This window comes from Prunus mume, linkage group LG2, assembly GCF_029339155.1.
Source record: "Prunus mume cultivar Tortuosa linkage group LG2, ASM2933915v1, whole genome shotgun sequence".
NCBI classification, from domain to species: Eukaryota; Viridiplantae; Streptophyta; class Magnoliopsida; order Rosales; family Rosaceae; genus Prunus; species Prunus mume.
Window position 1 is genome coordinate 2,188,208 of NC_142699.1, and position 23,151 is coordinate 2,211,358.

General features: G+C 35.8%; 2 protein-coding genes and 1 pseudogene across 4 annotated transcripts; 1 reads left to right on the top strand and 2 right to left on the bottom strand.

Annotated features, from left to right (window-relative positions):
- Nucleotides 1-590: 590 nt before the first annotated feature.
- Nucleotides 591-9,895, bottom strand: LOC103319127 (UDP-Glycosyltransferase superfamily protein). The gene is given in 16 exon segments (XM_008220632.3): nucleotides 591-1,113; nucleotides 1,722-1,825; nucleotides 1,828-1,942; nucleotides 2,133-2,172; nucleotides 3,252-3,311; nucleotides 4,297-4,512; nucleotides 4,759-4,975; nucleotides 5,681-5,715; nucleotides 6,132-6,187; nucleotides 6,400-6,501; nucleotides 6,705-6,786; nucleotides 7,129-7,199; nucleotides 7,822-7,964; nucleotides 8,087-8,180; nucleotides 9,521-9,592; nucleotides 9,744-9,895. Coding segments are annotated over 16 exon segments (1,545 nt in total). The 5' UTR covers nucleotides 9,825-9,895; the 3' UTR covers nucleotides 591-1,056.
- A 3,384-nt stretch (nucleotides 9,896-13,279) lies between these two features.
- On the top strand, nucleotides 13,280-16,920 carry LOC103319126 (bZIP transcription factor 12-like). The gene is made up of 4 exons (XM_089046171.1): nucleotides 13,280-14,126; nucleotides 14,248-14,319; nucleotides 14,684-14,713; nucleotides 16,645-16,920. Exons 1-4 carry the CDS (start codon nucleotides 13,473-13,475, stop codon nucleotides 16,723-16,725), a joined length of 837 nt encoding a protein of 278 aa, XP_088902297.1. The 5' UTR covers nucleotides 13,280-13,472; the 3' UTR covers nucleotides 16,726-16,920.
- Nucleotides 16,921-18,599: 1,679 nt separating this feature from the next.
- On the bottom strand, nucleotides 18,600-20,921 carry LOC103319125 (protein ROH1D pseudogene; annotated as a pseudogene). Of its 2 annotated transcripts, none has more exons than XR_016124197.1 (2): nucleotides 20,717-20,921; nucleotides 18,600-20,321 (listed from the first exon to the last, which is right to left on the bottom strand). The product of XR_016124197.1 is annotated as a protein ROH1D pseudogene, transcript variant X1 (transcript). The 2 variants fall into 2 exon arrangements; XR_016124198.1 differs by having other exon boundaries at nucleotides 18,600-20,223; nucleotides 20,717-20,904.
- Nucleotides 20,922-23,151: the final 2,230 nt, after the last annotated feature.

Sequence of the window (23,151 nt, forward strand, 5' to 3'; positions counted from 1 at the left end):
AACCTATATGGCCCACCATAAACAGATTAGGAAAATATTATTTTTCTAAAGTCTGTTTGTATTCTCTACTGCCTTTGGCTGTTGTTTAATAAAATATCCTTTTCTGACCCAAATAATAAAGGGAAAGCTTCTCTGACAGTCCAATAAAAACCCTCACAAGTACATCAACCCACAATTACAGACTCATTAAGTAATTGAAACTCACAAGTGGGAAGAGGCTTGTTTTCAAAAACGAAACAGTATGTTAACTTAATTCTATTGCTCTTGTTCTTGAATAGGTTACACTTTCAATTATGTAGTTGAACATATATTCATTTTGATAATATGAATTTTTAGTTGTATTTAATATTTATTTGTTTTATGTTATATGTATTTAATTTTTTATTTATATGATTTAATATATACTTTTATTTATATAAAAAATTATGGAAGCTGTAAGTTTAAAAAAAAAAAAAAAATTAAGCTAAAAATTTAAGCTAGCCTTCACATTGAAAAATTCATGGTTTCGCTCTTCCACATCCCACCACACATGATAAGGCTGAAACAGTACTATCCCCACGACATACAAGCTCTTCTGGTGAAGAAAGACATGATTGAAAACTATATTATATAAATACAAGATTATTAAGAACTGTCATAACCGCTGATCCTTGCACATGTAAATGAAGGCACCCCAAAAAGCTACTGAAACGACATATTGGCATAAGGAGTCAAAAGTATGTTTGAAATGTCCATTTCACCTCGCGGGCTCTTTTAAGTTGACAAAGAAGGTTCTCTAAATCAATTGATTTTTCTTGTCACATGCTCGATTACTAAATAGGAAAAGCTTTCTTTCTGCAATAACTGCATAAGCAACTTATTGCAGACATTGTTAGTAATATTTTGCATCTAATCCATCCCATTTAGATTTGAAGAGTCTTTTTACAAAAGAACAATTCTCTAAAGCAGACTGTCCCAATCATGCACATGCCGCCCTCCAAACAGCCATTTTCAGAATCTGGACTGTCTGCATTGCCGAAAACCATGTCGAATGTCAATGAAACAGATTCCAAATAATCAGCTTGAACAACCAATCTCTTCCTTGATATATTTAACAGCATTTGAGACTCCATCCTGAAAAGTAAAACATCATTTAGTAAATTAGACTCGTAGCACCTTCTATTCATATTTTCAATTTTCAGAGAATAAACACATAGTTTTGGGATGCCAATAGTTCCTTCTACTTTTCATTCTTATTAGAATGGGGTACTGAGACTATTATTTGAAATTTCAACTCTAATTGTAGAACTAGATTAAAACAAAATAAAGGGTCCCCAAATCTCCAAATTATCAACACTTATGAAACTAGGAAGATCCAACCTAATAGATATGCAAAGAAGGTACACGTTATACATTCCCATGCAGTGTAGATTGATTTTTGACAGGCCACCATCAATTAATCTCTAGCAGAGAAAGCTGCATCCCCTCATAAGAGTTCAGTGCCTTCCCGAAGGAAAAGGGTAACCTATACCATTTAAATTTGTATATACATCGAATGGCATCACATGTTACACATACCACATTGAACATCGAAAAACTTAAACAAACATGTTGCACGCTAACAAAACTAAAAGTCCCCTCCCCTTTCCTCTTCCTCCCCCTTTCCACCAAATCCATTTGAAATTATAGTGCTGTGAAACTACCAACAATTATTATGTTCATAATTCAGAAGTGAGTATTACCTCAAGAGATATTCTCTTAGAAATTTCTACAGCGTGTTCTCTAATTTCGGGAGATAATGCATCATGTATGACCCTGGATAGCAAATTCGCTGCTCCTTGGATTATTTTTCATCACTTTCTTCTGGAAGTAAGTGGCTTCTTTTCAATGGTTCTGGTGCTACTCCAAGCCAGAACATTCTTTCAGCCCAATAAAACTGATCTAGCAGAAATGGGCATACTACCTGCCATCTGAGATAAATTACTTTTCTGCATCATGTATGTTACAGGGGAGGGGGAGAGAGAGAGAGAGAGAGAGAGAGAGAGAGAGCCCCTTCATTGTTACTACTGATATACTTGATCAAGAGAAATACAATATATGTTAAAGGTCGAATATATATAAAGAAGCAAAAATATGGTACTACCAGAACTAACCTGTGGGATTCCTGCAAGTAGTGCTGCAGCAGTAGTGCCACTACTTCCACATTTACAGAAAACGAATAGTAAATACATTGCTCATTACGTATTTCCTAAAATGTTATGTCAGAAAAAAAAAAAAAAAAAAAGGCTGAAATCCCCTGGTCTTTCAAGTTGTAAGGAATTTCAATTTCATTCATGTTATCTTAATTGATCCAATCACATACATTAATTTTCTACTATTTCAATGTAGTCCCAACCATGGAGGTAGAGACTGAGGGCAGACAGAAGCTTTTGGTGTCAAGTTTCTCATGCTAAGATGGCCAAATATGCTGCTAATATACAACAACAATAAATAACTTACGGATGGGTTTGGGGACACAGTAGACAATGTTGACAGACTGGAACCTTTTCACTGTGTTCCCTCACTCTCTCCTCTTGCACTATAATTAGAAATCCTCTTTTTTCTGTCATTGCTGCTGCCAGAATTCTCTTTTATTTTTTCCCCCTCCCCTCTCCTCTTTTGAACTCAAAAACCAGAAACCACTAGACTCTGAAAACCCCAAAAACCCACAATGCCAACGAAAATCCACACATGGGTCTCTTGAAGAGATATTGGAGTTGGGTACTATGTAACTGAAAGTTTTTCAATAATATGAGAAATGCCCCGGTGAAAAGGAATCAGTATGGAAATAATTTGGGTAGCTGAGCATGATTCAGGTATGCTGGTGCTATAGTGGAGCTGAGGTTTCAAGCAGACAACTCTGTATGGTGTAATGGTGATGCTGTAGATGCTGGAGCTGTTGATGGACGGCTGGAGTCCAAGTGGTTCCCCCTCGGAACATAAACTACGTTCTAAAGTTCTGAAACATAAAATCTATGTTTCTTATATCGAAAAGTCTAAAATGTTAACAGTATGTCTAGCCACATCAGCCCAAAATCTTGACATCCCATTAACTTCCATTTGCCTTGGTTTACAGAATTACATCATCCATGACTGATATTACATTGAAGTAACTTGAAAGAAGAAAAAATTAATATATTCAATTAGAGCAACATAGACAAAATTGAAATTCCATACACATTAAGGGACCAAAAAGGTACTTAAACCAACGTATAAAGTTGGACTACTCTCACCTTCCCCCATGATGAATTGCAGCCGCACATCGAGTAAACAGCCACTTGTATGGTATGGTACTATTCAACAACGTAAGAAAATGTTATTCGGAGAGGAAAAGAGTAGCCAAAGACCAACCGACTGGACATAACTGATCTAGAAATCGTTTGAAATTAAACGGGTGAAAAGCATGATAGCTATTCTATGTTGTAGAACTGCAGTTGTAATTTTAAAGTAATCAAATCTTATGTACGATATTGGGAAAATATTTTCAGGTTCTGGAAAAAGGTTGCCAGGTTCTAGGATAAAAGTGGGAAGGCGCACAGCGTAATTCACAGTTTAAGACATGTAGATAATATATCCACTAAAGAAAGACATAGAGCATATAATGTTAGCTACAGTTGGTTGAATAACTAAACATTGCAAGTTCCATTGTCCTTACAGGCTTCTGATGATGTCAATATTGTTTCTGATGTAGGATAAAAACAGCATGGTGGTTTAGGAATGATGGATCTAATCTAGCTAATTTGGTTTAGCCAATTTAGGGGATTGAGCAAATTAGTTTATTTGATTGGGGTGACTTTTATGGTTTGCCGAATTATTTGATTAAATTTTTGGTATGGAGGATTTATAAGGGTTTGGTTTTTGTTCAATTGATGAATAGAAACATATGATCCTCTTATTCTTTCAACAAATAAAAATCCAAAATCTTAGAAAGCTCCAAATAAGAACCAGTGATGCACAACTTTCAAGAGGTTCCTGCACTTGTCATTTAAGGTTCGTGCACAAGAGTCTAATACATAAAAACCAACAAATGCCATGCAAACTACCTTTTGAAGAAATAGGGTAGTAAGAAGTCATAAAAAGGCACCAAGAGGGTGCAATCCATGTAGACAATAGCATATGATATATATATATATATATATATATATATATATATATAATGAGAAATAACTATATAATTATTCAATATAAGAGCCCTGTATAACATTCGAAAAATGTTAAGATAGAAATGTCATTTGCCTATCACAACACATTCTGCAGAAATTAGCTTGGAATGCTCACCCAGAAAAGCAGAAGAGTCGATCATTGAAGAGAGAAAGGCACTCGTCATTAAACTGTTTGTGCATCACATATGATGATGATTCAGCAACAATCGCTCGGATTGCTGTATCTAAAGGCGTGTAGCCCGCTGTAAAGAGGATAAAGCGGTAACCTGTTATCTCCATGACCGTTTGGAGAAGTCGAAGAAAAGCTTGAGGGTTTTTTAAAAATCCCATGCTGCACATACAATGGGACACTCAATATCAGTATTTGGGTACAACATTACAATTGTTGTGCATTAACATGTAAGGAATAAACTGTCCAACTAGAAGAAAGCTATTTACGTATTTACACACTCAGCTGCAAGACCAGAGCATATAATAACTCAACAAAATCACAGAGTATAACCTGATACTCTTGTACTGTAATTTCTAAGAATGCATTAAAGCAGTTGCTAATGAATTAATTCGAGGGAGAACTTGCCTACCAATAGAGCTTAGGCCAATGAAAACAGGTGGCATAGGCATCGGAGTCTTCAGAAAATAATCTAAGTGAACATGGGCTGAACACAGTTCATCTTTTGTGTAAAGATGCCCTGAAGAATCAATCCTTGAAATTTCACAGCACTGCTTACATGAAAACTGCCATTCATTGGGGAGAAACCAAAAGCCACAAACCCGAACTTTTGATGGCCAATAACCTGTTAGAATCCTAAAACCACTGAGATGATCGACATAGCAGGAACAAAACGTGACTGAACAGATCAACCTTGTTTAATAAAAGAGACAGGATATGCTATAGCAATTATGGAAAATCACTTTTTGAATGAAGTCACATGCATCGATTATAGTAAAAATCACCATACTTAAAATGACCTGGCACTTATGCAGTATACTAATACTCCCACAGAACTCATGGGAACTACTACTGCTCATGGACTGTTACTAGAAAAGATTCTTGGAGTAGACCACTAACCATTTCTGGTTATAATAACTATGTCATCTAAGCTATTCTGCTGTAACAGAAACTTTTTAAGAATCATTTTTACTGTTTATCAAATTATACCAATTATTCTGTCATTTCATAGGCTTTTCCTTGAGAACGTTGGGCTCCAACAATGAAAACTAAGGCAAGAGCAGTAAATAAAATAAGATTTGAGAAAATTGTTAGTCAGAGAATGATTATCTACCTAGTGGCATCATATGCAAAACCATCACCTTTGCAATTATCTTATATCAACCTATGAATTTAGTAGTATTAAACAACCTGCATCCCCACCCCAAAACAGATGTACTTTATTTTTGGTGTGTGTATAATTTTTTTTTTTTTCTTTTTGTCTTCTGTTTTGTGGGGGATAGCAAACACAAACATGAAAACAATATTGAAAATTGTATAAACATGCTACCAGGGCACTCAACAACTTCTTTGCTAAATCCATACCTGCCACATAACAGGAAAATTTTCAGAATACTTGAAAAGAAAAGAAATTAAATAAGTATAAAGAATAACAATTCTCCATTCATAAAGATATTGTATGAAAAATAAAATTTCATTTGTTTAGTTGAATAGCTTGATGCAACTAGTCATTATGAAACAGTTTTGACTTTCAATTGTGATTTCTAGCATTCTATTGGTGGTGCCTCTCGGATCTTCTAGTTGCTACTAGACCGAAAAGGAATTGGCGAATTTTACATGAAATACAGCCCACTAATACATGGAACTTTAAAACCATATGGATCCAGAACAGTCATGGAATGCAAAAGTACCGGGGAGTAAAAAGTTTTAGTTAGCAGATAGGTGCAGAAAGATAACCAACACACACTCTCACATGCATAAGTTGGAAACTCAGAACTCACAAAAGAAGGGGAGATGGAGGCCTATCGTGCCAAGTGGGTAGACCTGTTACTGGATCCTGCATTTAACAAAGAAGCAAATGCATAAGTTCCAAGATAACCAGAGAAGCTACGTGATTATGAAAATTGTCAGCTCAGATGATATGAAAGTATATTTAATGAGTCAAGAACTCATTGCTGAAATAAACCGAATCTGTCAATTTTGGTCTGTAAAGACTAACTGTTACAATATACTGAACGCATTAAGAGATTTTGTGTCAAAGATATTAACTGTAAAAGGGCAAGGACTCATATTCAAATTGTCACACCTCCAGGATCCCCAATATTCAGTGAAAAGTGGCCACATCCAGTGAATCACATCTTTCCAACAAACCTATGTGCATACAAAGATGAAAAGAAGAATGTTATTTCTGCAGATCACAAACTCATATTAATATAAAGAAGAGAAAGGACTAAAATTAAATTCACTTGTAAGTGATGCGTACACCATCAATTTATGAGACACATACCAGAAAGATCAAAACCACAAATACGAGCATTATTTCCAAATAGGTAAATCTAAAAAAACTAAAGTACCTTGCTGACGTCAGCTTCCTTAAGGTATTTATACAAAAGTGGAAGTTCCTTTTTAAAGTGGCGCTCAAATGATGAAGGTGCACTGGAAGAAACTAAACAAAAATTAACTTCAAATGATCAAACCAGAACTCCAAAACATTATAAACTATTACCTACTTGAAAGTTCTTACAAAGTAATTCACTTTTTTCATTCCCTGTATATACCTCAACAAAAGAATGCTATCCCAATATTGATAATATAAGGATATAGAATAACCTCTTTCTCACTTTATATAATATTATATGTAGGTAAATTAAAATACCGCTTTCAGGTATCTTCATACAATTATGTTCAAATACAGATTTTCCTTTGCATATGATAAGTGGAACACGTTATCCAGTAACATTTCCATGTGGCCCCTAACATAAATAGAAGATGTATTACCTGTATGGAACGACATAAGGTGCAGCAACCATGCAACGGACACGAAAAAGTTCCGCAAAACTCCAGCCTTCCTGGATCATCACGCAGTGAAACCAATTTAGGTAGTACATCATTATACCCACTGTCCAAAATTCTAATTGAGTCTAATACTAATCGAGGTATATAAGTTGTTGACAATAAAAAAATCTAAGATTGAATATTCTAAGCTTCTCATCTCAATGTTTCAAATCATCAGCCTCTTCATCTATGTGTTATGCCCAATTTTCCACATGTGCTCGATGTCCCCTACTACAATTGATCTATGTGTTTCGCTCAATCTGCCAACTAATGGGGGGACGTATTCAGAATATAAAAGTCCCACACATGTATTCTATGCCTGGCATCTTATATATCAGGCCTCTCCATGCATAATCCTAAGTTGATGTGTAGACGTTTAAGAAGTTTAAGCAGGCATTAAATCCCATGTATGTGTACTATACATGACAGAGAAGAATTTGAATGGAAAGTCATATAACCATACAGGATTTCTAGTTTTTATATTTAACACCCTTTACTTTCAAAAAACATTTTGCTTTATATTTGATTCTTTTATGCCAAAAATGTATTAATCTATATAAGAGATACTTTGACTTAAGTTTTTCCATAAAAACAAAAAACAAAACAAAACAAAGAAAAAGCTTAAATGGGAAGTACCAAAGCAAAGAAATTTATCACAATAAAATCACCCTCCATGCTTGGGCCAGCTCCAAATATGGATTCAACTACCAAATAACATTCTTGTCTGTGTTCGCTAGAAAACATCCTTTTCTGCAGTGAAAATGGCAACTCCACAGAGCCTGGGATGATAAAAGATCCAAAGAAAACGTTACATAGTTGTTAGATTGTTCTTTAAACAAGCCAGAGCAAATAAGCTCTAGTATATTGAGAGAAAAATGAGAGAGAATTCAGTAATTTGAACCAGTAGGATCATGTTTCTGATGGATAGAGAGAACAGGTGGTGATGAAATTGGACGATATGAAACATGTTTTTCAGCCAAGTGACACCTTAAGTTCTGCACGACAAGTGACAACCAACAAAATTGCTAAATACACATCAAACAAAAAGTAAGCAATGATGAACCTTTCCAAAAGTATGATAAGTTTTATAAATATATTAACATCAATTCTTCACAGTTTGATAGGGAATTGGAGCTGAAACAAGAACAAAAAAAAAAGTACAAGGAAAAGCTCATACAACTGTTCCTTTTCTTTTGGTTATTCTGTGGATGGCTAAAATACCAATAAGAAGTTGACTTGCACCATGTCAATTTAGGATGATTAATAATTTAGGGTCATTGTGAGTCATTGATTTGTGTTGACCATACTGTGAAATCAACATATCAATAGTGATGAGGAGGGAGTTTCGCATCTGCATAATGTACGTGAAACAGCCTATATGATACATGCATAAAGACATACCATACCCATACATATATAAGTAACTAAAACAAGTACTCAACCCTGAACCCTGAGAGAGATCCACGATCACACAACACTCACTAAGTGTTTTAGTCCCAAACATAGAAATATTTTCAACTATTTATTACTTTTTTCAGCTGCTTGTTTCTTTGTTGGGTGAGTGAGTGTGGGTGTGTGTGTTTGTGTTTGTGTTTGTGTTTGTGTTCGTGTGTGTATGTGGACACAAGCACATCATTGTCTTTCGTAATGTGTGTACTTGGAAACTCTATTATAGAAACCAACATTCCAGTTTTGTACTAAAATCAGCCTTAACTGGTACAAATTTATTTAGTAAATGTGATTGCTGACTATGCCAGTAAACCTAAAAAACAAAAACAAAAAGCAACGTCTAAGAAGTGTTAAGGCCTTCAATAGTATGAGACAAATATGTAAATTTTGTAACTCAAACATCAACCAGCATTTGAGCCATACAGAAAAATACAATCCCCTAACACAAGAATACTAAAGGGTTTATTTAACAAGGTTAAGGATGCGTTGACAAAAAAAAAAAATTAAAAGAAAAATAAAATAGAGTCAATTTGACATAGCATAATTTGTCAATTAAACATGATTGTTTTTTTATGCAACTCCACCGGAGTTCCGAACAGTGGACAATGCAAAATTGTGGGCTTTACTGAGAGAGAAATGTGATCTCTCTATTAACACTAGATATCATGTTTGAATGGGTTTGCTAGTGGCACAACTCTGCTTGCTCAGTAATTTACCCTATCTGGTAACCATTCAAGAACAAGGGGTATCTTTAGTGTACCATTTTTAATGGTGTTAGATTTAGATTCTCTAAATAGGCTTCATTTCATTTACCCTATTTGGAGTTCTTAAAATCTAACATTAATCAGCAGACGAGTCAAAGCCTGGAAAGCAAGTTAGAGCAAACCTCATGAGCTGAATGCGTGATTAGAACGACGTCGTATTGTCTCTGGTCACAAGCAAAAGCCACAGCAATGGCCTGCAAAGTGAAAACACAACAAAACAAAACGGAGAATCAAAAACTCCACCAAAAAACTGTCAAATCATTTTGCAACATTAAATTTCTTGCATTTTCCCGGGACCCAAACGGAAACAGGTAGAGAGATGAATGGAAGAAAAGGATGACTTACAGCAATTGGGTAGACATCGCCTTTGGTACCGAAGGCCATGAACACAGCAACAGGTTTCGTCCTCTCTGACTCAACCTCCATTGCAATTCTCCACTGTGAGGTGTAAAGCCTGAGTCTTGCAAGTGTGCCGCAGTGGCGGAGCCAATTTTATGTTTATTTCTTTTTGGCTTAAATACAAAAATGTTCCTGTGTTTTACCACGTTAGCCAATTTAGTCCCGTGTTTTCAATTTCACCAATTCGGTCCTGTGTTTAGTACCGTTAATCAATGTTGTCCATTCCATTAAATTACAAAAATTTAAAAACTATTTAAATATTAATTTAAAAAAACATAACTATTTGAATATGAATATTAAAGGGAAAGAAAAGAAAATTTGAATTAATATATATACTTCATGAAGTTAATTAAAATATTTAATAAAATTTCGTATGCGTGTTATTTGAACTAGATTAAATTTATGAAAAAGATATGATTCAGATTTCATAAAAAAAAAAAAAAGAAATATTCACCAAAGAAATAATAATTAAAATATAATTACTAATTTAACTGATTAAAATAAGGCAAAGATACTATTTATTTACTAAAAATAAATTTTTAAAAATTCTTTAACCTTAAACATATAAAATTTATATTTATTTGTGAAAAAAAAAAAAATCTTCCGAAGCAAGTTCGTCGACACAAGTCTATCCCAACGAAATGTGTCGTCCTAGAACGTCCCCAAAGAAATTTCGTCTCGGGAGAGGTTTTAATTTTTTTTAAAAGAAAAACCGCGTACAAGGCGGCTATACTATTTTAAAAAAATTAAAAAGGAGTATAGCCGAGCGCGACTATTTTACACAAAAAGTAAAAGAACGTAGAGCCGATCGGCTATACTATTTTAAACAAAAATAAAAGCGAGTACAGCGGTCGGCTATACTAATTTTTTAAAAAAATAAAAACCGAGTACAGCCGGCCGGATTAAAAAACAGTACAGCCGGGCGGCTATACTATTTTTAAAAAAAATAAAAAACCGGGTACAGCCGGGCGGGTATACTATTTTAAACAAAAAATTCAAAACACCGGGTACGGCCGTTCGGCTATACTATTTTAAACAAATGAAAAATAAAAACCGAGTATAGCCGTGCGGCTGGACGATTTTAAAAACAAAAATAAAAACAGAGTACAGCCGTTCGGCTATACTATTTTAAACAAAAATAAAAATGAAAAAACCGAGTGCCGTATATTTTAAACAAAAAAATATATAAAAACCACGTATAGCCGTGCGGCTATACTATTAAAATTTTTTGTTTTAAAAAAAATTGAGGACCTCTTTACAACTTAATAGTTTTGTATAATTATTAACATATATTATTTTTATTCAATAACATGTGAGATTTTTTTTTTTTTTTGGTGTAACACTTGAATTTTGTGTGCCTTATTGAAACTTTTGTTGAAAAAATGTTTATTTTAAAAAAAAAATCCTACTAAATTACTTATTTTCGTTTGGGTGTCTTATTTAAATTTCTATAGAGCCCAAGAGCCTATAATATTTTAATCGTATTGCCAACCAGATATACCTTTTATGTAGCATAATATGGATTTCTGTTTTTTAATCACTTGGATTAGTAATTACGTCTTAGTTATTATTTACAGTCAATATAAAAAAAAACAGAGTCTAGCCGTGCACCTATACTATATTTTTTTAAAAAAAATAGAAAAATCGAGTCCATGCGTGCGACTATAACATTTTAAACAAAAAAAATCAAAACAGAGAGTGTAGCCGATCGGCTATACTATATTTAAAAAAAATAGTGGCTATACTATTTTAAACCAAAAAATAGAGTATAGCCGTACGGCTGGACTATTTTAAACAAAAAATCAAAAACAGTGTACAGCCGAGCGACTATACTATTTTAAACAAATAAAAAATAAAAAATAGTACAGCCGTGCGGCTATACTAGAAAAAAACCAAAAAACCGAGTACAGTAAATGCGGATATACTATTTTTAAAAATAAAAATAAAAAGAGCATAGCAGGTCGGCTATACTATTGTAAAAATTAAAAAAAAAAGGATTTTTCGCAGCTATGGCCCCTCAACTATACACATAATTGCATTTAGGTCACTAAACTCAATTATTAGTTGCAGAGGTCACTCAACTATGTGTTTCGTTGCACCAGCAATCCTTCATTCAAGTCCGTTAGTTTTTTCCATTTAAAATGATGACGTGGCTAGATCTATCCAATTATTGATGGGAAAATGTGACTTTTCAGTTAGGATTATTTGTAACAATGATTCCTCAACTATACTCGGAGTTACATTTTGATCACTTAACTCCAAAAAATAGTTATAAAGGTCACTCAATTAGGTGTTGTGTTGCACCATTAGTCCCTTTCGTTAGAGAGACTTGATGGTAGGGACTAACGGTGCAACGAAACACATAGTTGAGTGACCTCTACAACTAATAATTAAGTTCATGATCCAAATGCAATTACGGTATAGTTGAGAGACCATAACTGCGAAAAATCCTTTAAAAAAAATAATATTAAAAAACCGAGCATAGCCGGTCGGCTATACTATTTTAAACAAATGAAAAATAAAAAATCGAGTATAGTCGGGCGGCTGGAATATTTTAAAAAAAAATCAAAAAACCAAGTACAGCCGTTCGGCTATACTATTTTAAACAAAACAAACAAGGGTATAGCCGTACGGCTATACTATATTAAACAAAAAAAAATTAAAAACCGAGTATCGCCGTTCGGCTATACTATTTTAAACAAAAAAAAATCCAAAATGGGGTACAGCCGTGCAAAAAAAAAAAATAAAAAAATAGAGTGTAGCCGAGTACAGCCCTTCGGCTATACTATAAAAAAATAAGAACCGGAGTACAGCCGTGGGGCTATACGATTTTAAACAAAAAACAGAAAACCGAGTATAGCCGTTCGGCTATACTATTTTAATTTATTTTATTTCTATAGAGCCCCAGGGCCCGAGTCTTTGATTAATATAATTATTATTAATCAAAGCCAAGCCTTTAGCTAAGCCCATTAGCCCAGCTCTCCACTGTTAATCACACTTACTAACCCACCATAATACTTTGTTTATGAACACCTTTATAGCAATGTGGATTTTCAATGTGAGATTTTCACAAAGGCACCTCAAAAGATAAGCCTACAAAGAAATCCATATTTTTATTATTGGTGCAATGTGGAGATATGTTTAAAGAGTATAGCCGTGCATCAATACTCTATAAATAAAATACTCTAACGATCTAGCCGCACGACAATACTATTTTTTTAAACAAAAAATTGAAAATGTTGAGGCTAAATGTGGATACTGTAAATGTAGAGGCGTTAAAGAGATGCTCTAGGTCGGCTAAAAGAAAAATAATGGTGGATTTTAAGTGCGAATCGGCAAGCATATTATTAATCACGATTTACGACTGTTAATGATTGGATAATGATTAATTTAAATCTAAGAATGATGATAAGTTAGTGATATTAGCACTAATAAGTAACACACGCATAGAGTGAGGTGAGGAGAGGTGTGGCAGGCGGACAGAACAGAAGAGTCCACAGAGAGTTTGGTTGTTTTGTTTGTTGGTTTGGTTTGGTTTGGAAATCTAGAAAACCGTAAAGAGTCTAGAAACTAATTAATTAAAATAAAAAAGGAAAAAAGAATCTGAAGAAGAAGAAGAAGAAATCAAATCAAATCAGAGCGGGTAGAGCCTGGAAATCCGGTTGGGTTCCGAGGATGATGGCGTCTTCGAAGATGGTGGTGTCAACGACGAATTCGGATCTGCCGCACAGAGAGTCGTCTATATGTTCGCTCTCCACTCTCATGGCCGACGACGACGACCAAAACGACGAGCAGCAATCCATGACCATGGACGACATCCTCAAGAACATCTACACCACCGCCACCACCACCACCACCACAAACGACATGGACGACAACAATCATCATCATGCGGAGCCCAGGACCGTGGACGAGGTCTGGAAGGAGATCGTCGCCGGCGGAGTGGGAGTGGAGGAGGCGGCCGCGGAGGGCGAGGGCGGCGGGGATCAGGTGCGGGCAGCTGCACCGGAGGAGATGACGTTGGAGGACTTTCTCACAAGGGCTGGGGCGGTGAGGGAAGATGACGTCACCGTTGGTGCCGGTGGGGTTCAGATTGGGTACGGGCAGTTCCAGGTGCAGCCGCCGCCGGCTCCTGCTCAAGGGCAGGTGGTGTACGGAAACGGGACGACGACGAGTACGAGTGGAGGCGGCGGGGGAGGAGGTGGAGGAGGGAGAGCTGGGAAGAGGAGAGCTGTGCAGGAAGCTCCGCTTGATAAGGCTACGCAGCAGAAGCAGAGGAGGATGATCAAGAACAGAGAGTCCGCTGCCAGGTCCAGGGAACGCAAGCAGGTTTGATTCTCTTTTGGCTATTGAAAATTCTTAAATTCAATTTGGTTTTGTATGTTGGGAATTTATTGGAAATGAAATGCCAAATTTCATGCTGAAAAACTTAATTTGTTCGAAATTTTAGGCTTACACGGTTGAGCTAGAATCTCTGGTAACGCAGCTAGAGGAGGAAAATGCGCGGCTAGTGAGAGAAGAGGTATAATTCTTCATCATCATCATCTTCTTCTGCTGCAAAATTTGGTCATGAGCATGTACCATTCAGTTTAAAAGACAGTTTTGGTTCTAATTATATGAACAGCATTGTAGTCTATTCAAAACCAGTTACTGATTTCTCACATTGAGACATTTTTTAAGCTCCTTGGCTAAAGCTTCGTTTCTTTTGACTCGTAAGTTTTGGGCAAGGAACTGGGTTCTGTAAATGTTGATGATTTATAAGTGATGACCGCAAATTGATTGCTCCCTGCACATCATGATGATTTCTTACATTGTAACTTCTTTTAGTTTATGCCTAGATCATAGTCCATTCTGAATTTTCTGAGATATTGGAATTCTGAATGCAGGCCGAGCAAAAGAAGGAGAGGTTTAAGCGGGTATGTACTTTGTTGTCTCATGACTACTTTCTCAAACTAAGTGAAATAAAATGTTCAATACAAGCGCTGAGAGAGTTAGAGAAATCATATAATTATATTAAGCTGGCTGAATACATGGGTGAATGCATGATAATTTGTATGTATCTGGTGAATTGTGAACTGTCTTTGTGTGTTTATTATAGGGGGTTGTTCTTTATACCCAAGCAAGCAGGGTATTCTACTTGACAATATAATGCTATTTTAAAACAAATTAGAAGATCTATGCAGAAACGAAGTTGCAATAAAGAAATTTAAGAACAAATTATGAGATATTTTTCATGTGAGTTTTAATGTGGAAGTTTTAAGTCGGCTACGCTGTTTATACCGTAAACAATGAAAGACTGGTAGTTTGAATATTTGAAAAATAAATGACCTGATGGGGGATACACTGGAGCAACCATTTTTATGCTTATTGTAGTTACAAATATCTAAATATTTATTGCTCGAGCCTATCCACATGCAAATTCAAGTGACAACTTTTGGTTCTGCTATTTACTTTTGATTGTTGAACTTATCTTGCTCTTTTATGGTTCTTGTGGCAATTTGGTGTCCAAATTGATAATCATTGTTCAATAATCTTCGAACTGTTAATGCTTTGGAGTATACAATGACAGGCCTTTTCTTTTATTCTGATGGTTTGCTGTCCATTGTGATGTCCCAGTCCAAACGAACCCTAGTTTAACAACTAGTTCACAATGTTGGTGTAGTTCAAAATGTTCACAATGAATGTAGTATGTAACTAAACGTTAAACACTGCATGAAAGGCTTGTTGCTGTTAATATGTTTCTGTGTTATTTGGACTGAATAAATATTAACCATAGTGTTCTTAGGCTCTGCTTGCTGTTTGTAGTGTGCAACTAAACCCTAACGCTGGGTGTTTCCTTTTTATTTGGTGATAACTAGATATGAACAAATGAGGTCTTACAAAGTTTAAGTGCAAACTAAGATAAATATTCTTCTGAAACTATCAGCTTAAAAAAAGCAGTGAAATTTACTACAAATTGTAACATGATTTACCACTCATGTGATCCTTGGCTCTCTGTTTATATTGAGGTCACTGGGTCAAATTCCAAACAATACTAGGAAAGAGGAAAGATAATCCAAGAGGGGAGAGAAGAGGGTCAGAATAATTACCAGTAATAATGGGATGGGTAGAAATCATTTAGGTGCACAAGATTCAGATTATTTTTTATAAGATGTAACCTGTTGTAGATGAACGGAAATCCGTTCCAAAAGGTTCCATTTCCTCCTTGAACCTTTCTGATGCAAGAGAAACAAGGGAGAGAACTCATACTCTTCCTGTAATAGGCATGACAGCCTCCGTAGATTCAAATTAGAGGGCAGCTAACTTCTCATTATGTTCAAATGTTTTTGGTACTTTTCCATGATGTTATTGTGGTTTTTACCAAAAAAGAAGATTATATTTGTGTAATTTTGAGTTAATTAGTGTGAGGGAAACCCAGAAGTGCGTGAACATGAACGTTTACAAGGCCATTCAACTAAAAAGTCTTTCAATTAACTGAGTTAATTGCAATTAAAAGATGATATCAACAAAATCTCTGAAGCGTTGAGCATGTTGATTTAGTTGACTTTGGGCCTGTATCTGGAACCTAAGTTGTATGTTACCCTTTCATAAAGTGGTCTGATTGTATTAACACCTATTTATTTATCTGTCACCCTCATACAATTCGAGACAAGATAAACTGTTCATAATCTGGATTTTTTCCACGCCAATATGCAATGTGATCCTTGATTTAGATCAAATTCAACCACATAATGACAGTGAACTTGCTCATATCGTTTCTTCCTTATATACATGGTTGAATCTTAAAAGTGCTAGTAAACGATCTAACTCTCTCTCTCTCTCTCTCTCTCTCTCTCCCCACATGCAGCTCATGGAGAACCTCATTCCTATTGTAGAGCAGCGGAGACCACCACGTGTTCTTCGGAGAGTGCATTCAGTGCACTGGTAGATGCAGTACCTACTATGTGGTCTGGAGTCAGTTATATAAAGGAATTGCACGGAGCAAGAAGACGGTCAAAGGTTTAGTAGATAAATACTGAAAAAAGGGGGAAAGGGGAAGAAGGGAAAAACAGTCTGAGGGCTGATTAGCTGTTGGTGGTAATATCTTTAAGTAGTCGAAGTGGATTTGTAAAGAGAAGCATGGTACAGCTGAGGATTTGAATTAATTTGAATACAACTAATGGTGGACGCCCTTCAATCGACGGCTTGTGGGAGATCCTTGACAAACATCTGCCGGCTCTTGTAGTTAATATTGTAGAAAATGAAAATAACCTTCTCATTTACAGAAAGCTTGGTTGCCCTTGATGCTGATTGAAGGGCTGATAGAACTAGACCATGGACTAATATATAACACTAATGTTACTTTACTCCAGTATGGTACATCGTACTAAACTTCCTTTACGATTTTATATGAGAATGATATACGGAAGTTTAATAAGCATTGGTTTTAAATAGATCAATCCCTTGTTTAGGAGAAACACTTGTGTGAAACGGGGATAGCACTGTTTTGCCATCCCCGGCCAACTACCGTATATCACATGTGATAACTTTTCTACCTGGCACTTTGTGATTGGCTCGGGATAGTAAAACAATGCAATTCTTATTTCATACAAGTTTTTCTGTTTATTTTAGGGCTAAAATTGCCCTGGTGTGTTCCTTTTCACCTAAAAAGCTTGTTTGTTTTATTTGAGGGCATGTTTACTTATGAGTAATGAGAGAAGGGCTAGGTATGGGAAGTCGTCATTCCCATTAAGCTGTTTCAGGAACAATGCAAGGGTCCTGAAAGAAGAGACTCCTTGAATAAAGAGTTCCAAGTTTTTGCCTCTGGGTGGCCGAGTTGTCGGGTGGTTGGGTGGGGCTCTTGCCTCTGGGTGTTGAGTTTCAAGGTTTTTTTACTTTTTATAATTTTTTATTATACAAATTTATAGATAAACCCAATTCTAGACATGTATTTATAAAAAAACCCAAATACTATTTAAACATAAAAACACACCCAAAATCAACAATTGTATATTTTTTTACAAATTTATAAATAAACCCAATCCTAGACATGTATTTATAAAAAAACTCAAGCACTATTTAAACATAGAAACACACCCAAAATCAACCCCAAAGTCAACTTTTTGGGTGTGTTTATAAATGGGTTTTGAGTGTATGTAATGATGGGTTTTGGGTGTGTTTATATGTTTAAATAGTGCTTGGGTTTTTTTATAATTTCAACCCCCATTTTGGGTGTTTTAGTGAAAGGTGTGTTTATAAATGGGTTTTGAGTGTGTGTAATGATGAGTTTTGGGTGTGTTTATAAAGTGTTTTGAGTGTTGGGTTTTTTTATAATTTCAACCCTCATTTTGGGTGTTTTAGTGAAACTCCCTTTTTATTATATATATATATATATATATATTATTATTCCAATCCTCATTTCCAATTAACCACATCTTCATTTCATGAGGAGTTCATCCTCTCCTTTTTCAGCAGCCAATTATTATCCTATTCCTATTGAAAGATTAAACATGAACACAGGGTAACATGTATTTCACATAATAAGGGAATCTGGGGAGTGGCCATTTGACAAACTTGGTTTTGATGGGAGAAAATGTTGAGATACTAGGAATGGGAGGGCCATAGTTTAAAAAAAATCTCTTGCAGATTAGTGCGGCTGTTTATATGATAGTTTGATGCCAATGAATCTACAATATATTGTACAAATCTCAAACTCCATGTGATCAAGGTTATGGTTAACATCCAAACGTTAACACAATCAAAGAACCTCAGACCATGAATATGATAAACAAAAGCAAAGAACTTCAGAACACATAACAAATCTGAAGAAGGAGCTAAAACACTCCAGAAATGCAACTAGATACGATTGAATTATGTATATATCGGAGAATACTGAGTTAGAGCAAAAATGTAAGTAAATTTGAATAGGACTTTTAAAACATAACATATACAAACCAAACTGTGACATACAGACCGGGGGAAGAAAAAGAGGACGAAATAATTTTACCAAAAGACCCAGAAAAAGAAGTTACAATGTTTGTTCAAGAAATTAAAGAAATACTTTCAAGATGCTTGTTTAACCTCTGTATTGTTGCTGATCACCATCTTACTTCCTCTCTCCTTGCAAACTCGGAAATATGCAAAACAACAATATGTTCGGAAATTTGTACACTGCTCTCGGTAGAAATTTATCTACTTTGAGTTACTCCAGATTGTTTGCCCTACTCAAAATTTCGAGACCCTCAGTTCTGCAATTCATAATCCTACGGAATACTTCCCTGATTTGTCGTTCCAGAGGATCCAGTCCATTCTTAAAATTTTCACAAATCGATGCTAACTCCTGCAGTTCTTGTTCAACTTCCACTTTCTGTTCCTCTGTCAAAGGAAACTGAACCACATCGACCAAGTCTGTCATGTGGCGTGCACATCTCTCAACATGATAAATCTCCCTCAGCAATCCATTAGAGTTCTGGCGCTCTCGCTTCTTTGATTCCTCTATTATCCGTTCGTGTAGTGAGATTAATGGGATACCCCAGGAGTACTGCTGTGGGATTGAAAAATGCGTACTAAGACCTCGATCCTGACAAGGAATTGCAGCCACAAGAGCCAACAAAACAAAAGTGAGCACAGAACTCATTGTGTAAACAGAGCCTGCAAGCCCATTGGTTGCAATAATCTCATTCCCACGAGGTGCTATCAAGTTGTTTGCAATTGATTGGAGCTGCTTAGCTGCAGACCAAGAATTGGATATGCTCCATGAGTGAGAGCGGGAATGCCCAGATGAGTTCCCAGATGAGTGTTGACGACGACGAGCATCCTTTCTTGGGTTATTTCGCCCAAAAGACCAGTTCCGGTGAGAAAACACAGACCCAGAGTCTCTCTCATCAAGCATTTCAAGTGTCAAATCCATCAAAGCTTTTCTTGCTCGACGGAACTGGCCCTCAGAAAATGCCCTCTTTCGAGATTCTAAGGCACACATTACGATATCTAAATGCTTATGCCATGTACGAATCTTCTCAATCCCATCACGAGTGGCATTGCAAATGTCAAGTGCCTTCAAGCTCCTATCTAAGTATTCATCAGCCCAATGGTCCAAGGGAGGTTTAGAAACCTGTGCCCTGTTTTTCAACAAGAGAACCCTGAATTCGTCTAGGCAGCTAACAAAAACATCCAAAAGTTTCCGAATCCACGCAATAGAGAGCAATTCATCAGCACTAACAGCTGACAAGTCATGAAATAGATCTACAACAAGTTTTTGAAATGATTGTAGCTCTAATTCCTGTTCACTAGACTCATGATCAGCTTCAATGGAATGAAACGGTTCTCGCCGACTCCAAATCGAGCGACCAAATGAAGTCAAAGGTGAAGAAGAACCCGGATTGTGCGTAGAAGGCATGGTCACAACCCACAAGATTCCAACAACTAAGGCCTCAGGATATTCCAAAAACTACAGAATTCAAAATAAAAAATCAATAGAAACCCGTCTCTGATTCAGCTAAATTTGATGCATCAAACCATGAACATTGCCAACATTTCGAAGTACACCTACAGTTCATTCAGGGTTTATCAGCTCAAAAGCACAAACTTTCAACACCCCAAACTCACAAATTTTAGCATTCATTCTTAACTAAGCAAACCATCAAGCTTTAAACCTCGAAATCACAATTAAAAAAATAATCCACGGAAGAAAACAAAAAGAACCAATCTTTACTGGAACCAAAATTACCAACACGAACAACTGAATGCAAAGAATTTCAAACCCTAAACATAATTGGAGTATATACATCAACCTATACCTTTAAAACGCAATAATACTAAAAACCCAGATCCAGAAATTCTCAGCTGCCATGAAAGAAGCCCAGGAAGCAAAGGATCCAAGGAGAACCCAACAGCCAAAAAAGAAGAAGTAAATGAAAAGAAATGTAGAAGAAAGGAAGTACCTTTTCTTGGAAGGGTATTTCAGCTCAACTCTCAGGAATGTTTTTGTTGAGAATAATGAAGACAGGCAGACATATGCATACTGAGTCAATGACTCGGACAGAAAAATATATATACAAACAGTGGATCTTCAGACTTGGGGCAAAGGACCTCAGCGCTCTCGCTTCGATCGAACCCCAAATCCAGGAGCGAAAGACACGGAGATATATTTTTCTTCATTTAAAGTTAAAACTATCTGCGTAAGCATACATCATGGAAAGTAAAACTCACAAGAAGTGAGAAAAAGTATGGGTAAAGATATTGTTACTTACTAAATGACCCCTAACTTCTAATTTATTATTGACTTAACTTAATACTATAAACATATAAGGACAAATAGGAGGTCACCAAGACAAAATGGTCCAATCTCTTAAAAATTAGACAAATCAGTCCAGTTACTGTTGAACAGTGACATAAAATTGATCAACTCTCTCGTTGTTAGACCTTTGATGAAGAGTTATTTTATGTCGTTGTCAGACATCTAGATCGGTTTGTCCAATTTTGGAGAGGCTGAACCATTTAAACATTTTGTCTTATGCGAATGACCTTTTTTTTTATCATTCTCTGAATACTAAAAACATGTTCTAAAAAAAATACTAAAAACATAAAATAGACATTTTATATTGTTTGTTTAATACAACATTTTATATTGTATTTTCTAAAATACAAGTGGTAGTATAAACTATAAGAAGAATGAGGTCTCATATACACTACTAAGTAGTCAGGGGGTTTCGAACCTGATACTACTAGTTTGTAAGCTAAAGCCTTTTTCTACTGGACTAGATCACGTTGATGCCGTTTTGTATTGTTTATACAGCTTACCAACATGATTCTCTTATGTAAATTATTATTTGCACTCTAAAGTAGTCATATTATGCTTTAAAACAATAAAAAATTAGTGCGAGATGAATATTTTGGGGTCTTTTAATAACACCTCTTTTGTCGCAGTATATTTAACAAAGTTTTAACGAAATTGTTAGAACGTACCCACTTTTCCCATCGTTTTTACACCTCTAGCCAGCGGTCTAATCTTCGGAGTGACCCAACCACAGACAGATACATGTAAACACGGCAGGGAAATTGTAGTGGCAATGGAGATCAACTTGACTATTCATTCTTAGGCCTGAGGCAAAATAACAAAATTGTAGTTACACGATACATTTGAGCTTCAAATTAAAAGGTTAAGCTGTAGTCTAGACTGAAGCATTCAGATACATGCAAACGTGGGCAATGCATTCGCTTGTGCGCCCATTTGTCCAATTTGATTGAACGTAGCCAAATGTGGGAAATAATACCATCCATTACTATTCAGTTTTTACACCGTTTAATACACGGTTATTGAAAAATATTCAAAAGCATGAACGGAACCAAAACTCTAATGAACCAACTCTAAATGGGTTAGGCCGCTCTAAATGAGTCGGGCCAATTTGACCCACTCATTTGACACCTCTAGCCAGAGGTCTAACCTTAGCGCATGTCCAATCATCAATTGATATGTCTAAAGATGGTAGGGAAATTGTAGTGGCAATAAATGATCAGCTTGAGTGTTACTTTTAGGCTTGAGGTTCAAAGTGCAGATCTCCCTCCCCCCAACATTGCTTGTAACAAAATAACGAAATTGTAGATACACAATTCATTTGAACTTCAAATTGCAAGGTATTTATAGTAAGCCAAAGTTTAGACTGAAGCATTCAGATACATGGATGGTCAGAAATACTTGGTTATTGAATTTTGGATGCTTATTTTGAAGGACTGAAGGACACTAGTTTGTTGGTTGCCATTGGGCCTATATATTACAGTTGTGTGAGGACAACTAAGAAACTATTGTACGTAGGAGCTTTATCTTTTTTCCTTTTTACTGAATGCAAGTGATAGTCTCAATTATAAGGGGAAAGAGGCTTCTTCACACATACTACCAAGGTGTCATGTAGGTTCAAACTTGAGACCACTAGTTTGCAAGTCAAGGCTATGCTTTATCTTTGTTACATCTATTTTTGTGCTTTTACATACGGTTACGTCTTGAAAGCCACTTAAAAGATGGTACCATTTAACATGATTTACAGCACTTCTATCCATTTGTCATGGCAAATAACATGGGTGTGTACTAGTCACGTGAATAGTGCATGCCCTTGTTTTTTTTCCCCCCACCCATTGTCATGGCAATTTCTATTCACATGAGATTATAAAAATATGATATGAGGAGAGGAATTTGTATGAAGTTTTGGTGTGGAAAGTAAAGAACATTGATAGGTATTTATAAATTAAAAAATTGAATTCTTTAGAAAATTTTCAGAATTTTTTACAATTTTTTTCTTCACTGACTTCATCACCGTCAGGCAGCAGCACGAGTTGGTCTCGCCTTTGGACTCGCTCGGTTTTGATAGAGACCACTCTTGCC

Bases quoted from the DNA above. Each gene is read 5' to 3' on its own strand.
- LOC103319126 (XM_089046171.1), top strand. From the start codon at position 13,473: ATGATGGCGTCTTCGAAGATGGTGGTGTCAACGACGAATTCGGATCTG. The intron at 14,320-14,683 runs GTATAATTCTTC...TTCTGAATGCAG, and splicing joins CGCGGCTAGTGAGAGAAGAG to GCCGAGCAAAAGAAGGAGAG. The intron at 14,714-16,644 runs GTATGTACTTTG...CCCCACATGCAG, and splicing joins AGAAGGAGAGGTTTAAGCGG to CTCATGGAGAACCTCATTCC.